Source organism: Phoenix dactylifera, chromosome 9, assembly GCF_051530095.1.
Source record: "Phoenix dactylifera cultivar Ajwa chromosome 9, Ajwa_hap1_PhDact_Kaust_v1.1, whole genome shotgun sequence".
NCBI classification, from domain to species: domain Eukaryota; kingdom Viridiplantae; phylum Streptophyta; class Magnoliopsida; order Arecales; family Arecaceae; genus Phoenix; species Phoenix dactylifera.
This window is the reverse complement of record NC_143198.1, coordinates 3,230,245-3,236,080: the sequence shown is the minus strand read 5'-3', so window position 1 is coordinate 3,236,080 and position 5,836 is coordinate 3,230,245. Positions and strand designations below refer to the sequence as shown.

Genomic DNA, 5,836 nt, shown 5'->3' with positions numbered 1-5,836 from the left:
GGCAAACATGTTGCCTCTTATTCTACCAACTAGAAGTTTATTTGCTGAGATAACATGATTAACAGTGGGAAAGGACGCATGTCCCAACCTACGATGCCAATCAGTTATGGAGAATCGAACACCAACAAAGGCTGAAGGAGATTGCTGTTGAAAGGGCTTTAAAAAATAATAAAAACCATCTTGTAGATGGCCTTTATGCTGGATGCTCCCCGAGTAATCCTTTATCCGAAAAAAGTTGTCATGAAATTCAAAGTAAACGTGATTGTCAGGAGCAAACTTATGAACAGAAAGTAGGTTCTTTTTAATTTGAGGGACAACAAGAACTTGATCTAATATGAAAGAATGAGAGGGAGTAGATAGTTTAGCGGTACCAAAGTGAGAAATGTTCAAACCTGTGTCATCGCCAACTTGAATTTGATTAGATCCATTGTACTCATTGCTGCGAATATTGAGGTTATTAAGATTGGAAGTTAGATGATGAGTAGCTCCAGTGTCGGGATGCCAATCATTCTTAGAGTTTTGCTAATTGGAAGCGACCATAGCTTGTGGATTCTTTCATTGAGGTGATATCAAAATGATGGAAGCACTTGTGGATTGTGTGTCCAGGCTTTTGACATAATTGGCACCAAAGTGAGGAGTTATTGTTACCATAGGAATTGCGGTTTGAGATGGAATTGTTTCCTCGACCATTACCCTTGTCAGTATTATATTACTCACGCCGCTGTCCTCGATAATTATTGGAATTGCCGTAGCCTCAGCTCAAGGTGTTGTTTTGTTGCCTTGTTGCAACATTGGCATAACCTCCGGGTAAGGATGGGGGCTGGTTGTTGTGGATGATGCAAGCCTCACTAGTAAGGAGTAGGGAGTATACCTCTTCCAGTTGTATCGAGTCCCGGCGGGAGTTGATCATTGCAACCATAGAGTCGTACTCAGGGCCAAGACCCGCAAGTATGTAGGTTATGATGTTATCACACATCATCGGTTGACCAGCTATGGCAAGTTCATCGGTGAGTCTCTTGATATGCATGAAATAATCAATGCTCGACATATTACCTTTCAGTGTTGTTGCAAGTTAAGACCGCACTTGGACGGCTTTGGCTCTGAATTGAGTAGCAAAGGCAATTTCAAGGGCGTACCAAACATCTCTAGAAGTTGTACAGTGGACAACTTGAGCGAGCATTTCATCGGTGAGTGAGGAGTTGATTGCACTAAGAATGAGATTGTCTTGTCTATCCCATACAGCATAATCGCGATTTGGAGAGGTAGAGCCGTCAGGTGCAGTGAGCTCGGCAGGAGATTTTTTTGCAGTGCCATCAATGTACCCGAATACTTGTTGTCCTTTGAGGTATGGCAGCATCTGTGCTCTCCATATAGGATAGTTGTTGAGGGTGAGTTTGGAGATATTGGGAGTGGAATTGGGATTGAAATTGGGAAGAGAGGTTGTTGTGTTATTGGAGGTAGAAGATTGAGGAGAAGACATATTGTGCGACGTTTGTCTTAGGGCTCTGATACCAAAAAGAAATTCAAGATGAGAGTTGAGAGAAAGAACTTTTCATTTTCACCCTTTTTTACATTCATCATGTTTACATATTTATACAAGTATAGCATATTCAAAATTTAAATTTGAATGAATTTGAAATTCAAATTTTTAGCTGTTATGATAGCTAAGAATTTCTCTTTTGGTGAGTCTAAATTTGGCAGCTGTTATAACAGCTAAGAATTCCTCGTCTAGTAAGTCCAAATTTTAATGAATTTGAAATTCAAATTTGTAGCTGTTATGGCAGCTATGAATTTCTAGGATTGGGCTTCTCTTTCACTTGTGCAGAAGACTCAGACTCTTCTGGTGAGTCCGTTCCAACACTCACCAATGCTTAGATGTCTTGGAGCAAAGGGTGGATGCAACCATTACCCCTTGGTCCCCCTCCGGATTCAGCTGATGATCGTGGCCGAGAGTCCCCCTCTAGGACAATGAAACTAGCCGGTAAAACACACCGGGCATGACGGAGGTCTACCCAAGCGGCCCTCAGCTCCACATCCAAAACTGAAATGTGGATGAGTTGACTGCCATGTATTCTTATTATTAGATATATATGATCTGGCCATTTTATTAAAAAAAATAATCAGACGATAAATTGGTTGGGAGAAGACGCAATGATCGGAGATTTTCTTTTCAAAAGGGCCGATCTGGTTTTTGTTTTTGTTTTTTATTTTGTCTGGATCCAGAGCTCTGATGGTTACGGTAAAAAAGTAAAAGCCGGATCCTAATGGCCGGGTTTCAATGGTTGGGAGGGTCACATCGGCTTGAAAACGAAAGGATAAGGGAAGAGACGGAGGCAGTCCAGTGGCGGAGATCAAAGGAAATGGAGACGGCCACCTTCTACTGCTGTGCGGTGCTCTTCTTGGCCCTCCTCTTTACTTCCAAAAGCTTCTTCCAATCTAAGAACTCCCGTCTCCGATGTCCACCCACCGGCCCCCTCGCCCTCCCTGTCGTCGGCCACCTCCACCTCCTCCGCCAGCCCATCCACCGCACCCTCTCCGCCATCTCCGCCCGCCACGGCCCTCTCCTCCTCCTCCGCTTCGGCTCCCGCCCCGTACTCCTCGTCTCCTCCCCCTCCGCCGCCGAGGACTGCTTCACCGTCAATGACATCACCTTCGCCAACCGCCCCCCGCTCCTCTTTCTCAAGTACTTCGGCTACGACGGCACCAGCCTCGGCTCCTCCAACTATGGCCCCCACTGGCGCAACCTCCGCCGCATCGCCACCCTCGAGATCTTCTCCCCCGCCCGGGTTGCCTCCTTCTCTGCCTCCCGTGCTGCCGAGGTCCGCTCGCTCCTCGGCCACCTCTTCGGCAACGGAGATAAAGCCGAGTTTCGGAAGGTGGAGATGAAGTCGAGGCTCTCGGAGCTGACGTTTAATGTGACCATGCAGATGATAGCCGGGAGGAGATACTACGGGGCGGAGGCGACGGAGGTGACAGAGGAGGGGCGGCGGTTCCGTCGAGCTATAGAGGAGATGTTTTTGTTGTGCGGGTCATCGACTTTGGAGGACTTCTTGCCATGGGCGAGGTGGGCAGGATGGAACAGTGCCGAGAAAAGGATCGCGAGGCTAGCGAGGGAGATGGACGAGTTGTTCCAAGAGATGGTGGAGGAGCGAAGAAAGAAGAGGGGAAAAGAAGAGGGAAAGAAAACTATTATCGATGTTATGTTGGAGATGCAGGAGGCCGAGCCTGGTTACTACACCGACGAGATCATCAAAGGAATGATTCTGGTACGTTAATAGTAGCTTCTTTGATTCGATCTAATTCTATCACCAAGCATCATCATAAACTCCATTCAAACTATTCTCTACAGTGGAAGTTTTTCCGAGTGAGAGACACGGGGGAAAAAGGTTTAAATGAATAGAATAGAATTCTTTCTTTATTTTTCTTCCTCTCCACCGATTCTGGCAAGAAAGGTACATTGGGAAGGTGACATTCATTAAAACTCAAAATAAAATAAGTTGGCCGGGTACTTCTCCGTCCTCCATAAAACAGCAACCACTAAATAAATTAATATATAATCCATCCATAAATGTACGACAAATATTAGGGAGATTAGGAAGACTGTTATCTCCTATTTGAACAACAATAAAATAAAATAGGAAGCTCATCCATATCCTTTCACCAAATTGGACGCCCTTATTTTGAATGCAGAACCAAGATTAATATCCTATAATAATAAAAATTGGTGTTAGGTTAGTGTGTGCTATATTCGGATGGGATCCATTGGGATCAAACACAACATCTTCTTCAAATTACTTTGCAGGAAAAAAACGAAAAAACAGCACCTTGGTGGGCTTCATCTAGTGATATTATTTATCTTGTTTTCGTGCATCTAACAATGGCTGTCATTTTGTTTCAGAACCTAATAGCAGCCGGAACGGACACTTCTGCTGGAACCATGGAGTGGGCATTGGCTTTGCTTCTCAATCATCCAGAGGCATTAAAGAAGGCCAAAGTCGAGATAGACACGCAAGTGGGTCACGCCCGCTTGGTCACCGACCATGACCTTCCCAATCTCCACTACCTCCAGAATGTCATCAAAGAAACCCTTCGTCTATTCCCAGCAGGCCCTCTCCTCCCGCCGCACGAGTCGTCCGAGCAGTGTGTCGTACAGGGATATAGTGTTCCACGCGGCACGATGTTATTGGTTAATGCTTATGCCATACAAAGGGACCCACAGCTATGGACGAATCCCTTGGAGTTTAGGCCAGAGAGGTTTGATGAAGGAGACGCAGAGGGATACAAGAACATCCCCTTCGGGTCTGGAAGGAGGAGGTGCCCGGGGGAGGGCTTGGCCATGAGAACTATGGGGTTAGCCTTGGGGTCTCTGATTCAGTGTTTTGAGTGGAAGAGAACGAGGGAGGAGGAGGTGGAGATGACTGAAGGCTTGGGGCTCACTATGCCCAAGGCTGAACCCTTGGAGGCCTTGTACAAGCCATGTGGAAATATGACCGACCTTCTTTCTCAAATATGACTATGCTCAAATTTATCTCCCTATAATAACTACTTTTATGATGTATTCGTACTTTAAAATTTATGTGAAATATATGCATAAGCTGCAAACAAGTGAAGCATGGAAGGATGAAATCTAATTGAGTGCAATGGTTTTCTTTGGCTAATTTATTGTCTTTATAGTGAAGTGAGAATTAATGCATTAATTTGAAAGAAGTTGTGCTACTTACTGGCCTTTCGAGCCAAACTTCTTTCATATTGCTGCTATATCTGCTTCATTGAAGTAGCATAGTCTGTTTTAGCATATGAGTTACTCCTCCTTATTTCAATTGCTTTTGTTGATCTCTTGAGTGATTTAGGATTTTGTTTTTATTTTACCTCTGATGAAAGGATATATTCAATTCCCTTTTTTTTCATACTAAATTCATTGATTGAATCTGCCCTATATATTGAACCGACATTGTTTTCTTTTGGAAACAAAAAGCTATTGTAGATCTTTAATCCATTCAATTTAGCCCATAATGGCCCAACTAACCAGATTCAATTCATGCGCTGTTCTCCTATAAATTGTAAACTCAATCCATTCCACAAAGAACCGTCATTGAGGGCTGCAAATGAGTTGGGTTAACCCTTAACTTGACCTGGTTCCATCTGGATTCGACGTGGTCCAACTGATTGCTCAGACTTGTGGTTCAGGTCGAGATCAAGATCAAGAAAAATGACTCGCTCGAAAATGTGGGTCAATCTATGTCATATATTTTCACACTTAATTCGATCCATATAATAGTTGGGCCAAAATGGTTCAATTTATTGGGACTAAGCTTGGTCCAATCTGATTGAAAATCCAAAAATCCATTACTTTAACAACCCTAAACCATGTATAATTATCGAATTCCATGCATATGTTTGTATGATCGGGATTAAGCTTTTTCATCTACGTCGAAGATCCAATAATAGTTAAATAATGGTAACGATATTAATAGCAGAAATTTATATTAATTTTGGTTTTCTAATTCTTTCTACTTGTTATCCATGTGATTATTTTTTCACCTTTTAAATGTATAATGAATAGTACAATTTTAAAAAGTTAATTCATTAACCTTGATCCTATATTTGATTTGATATAGAAACTAGTACATTATGTTGGGTCTACGTTTGCACCCACCTTAGCCTGAATTATCAAATTGATTTAAAATAATTTTTCATATACTTGACCCAACTTGATCCAGTCAGTCAAATGGTTTAGTTTGGATCTTGAAATAAATCATCCAAGGAAGCATCTCCTGGTGTGGCAATAAGCCTACTCAGCTCATCACTTCCATGAACTGTTGGCTTTACAACCTTT

The 5,836-nt window shown here is 43.0% G+C and overlaps 1 protein-coding gene across 1 annotated transcript; it reads left to right on the top strand.

Moving 5' to 3' along the window:
* The first annotated feature begins 2,118 nt into the window (after positions 1–2,118).
* LOC149752782 (cytochrome P450 81Q32-like) lies at positions 2,119–4,658 on the top strand. Its single transcript, XM_089925223.1, has 2 exons — positions 2,119–3,266; positions 3,899–4,658. The coding sequence occupies exons 1-2, from the start codon at positions 2,265–2,267 to the stop codon at positions 4,511–4,513; spliced, it is 1,617 nt and encodes a 538-aa protein (XP_089781349.1). The 5' UTR covers positions 2,119–2,264; the 3' UTR covers positions 4,514–4,658.
* The last annotated feature ends 1,178 nt before the right edge of the window (positions 4,659–5,836 follow it).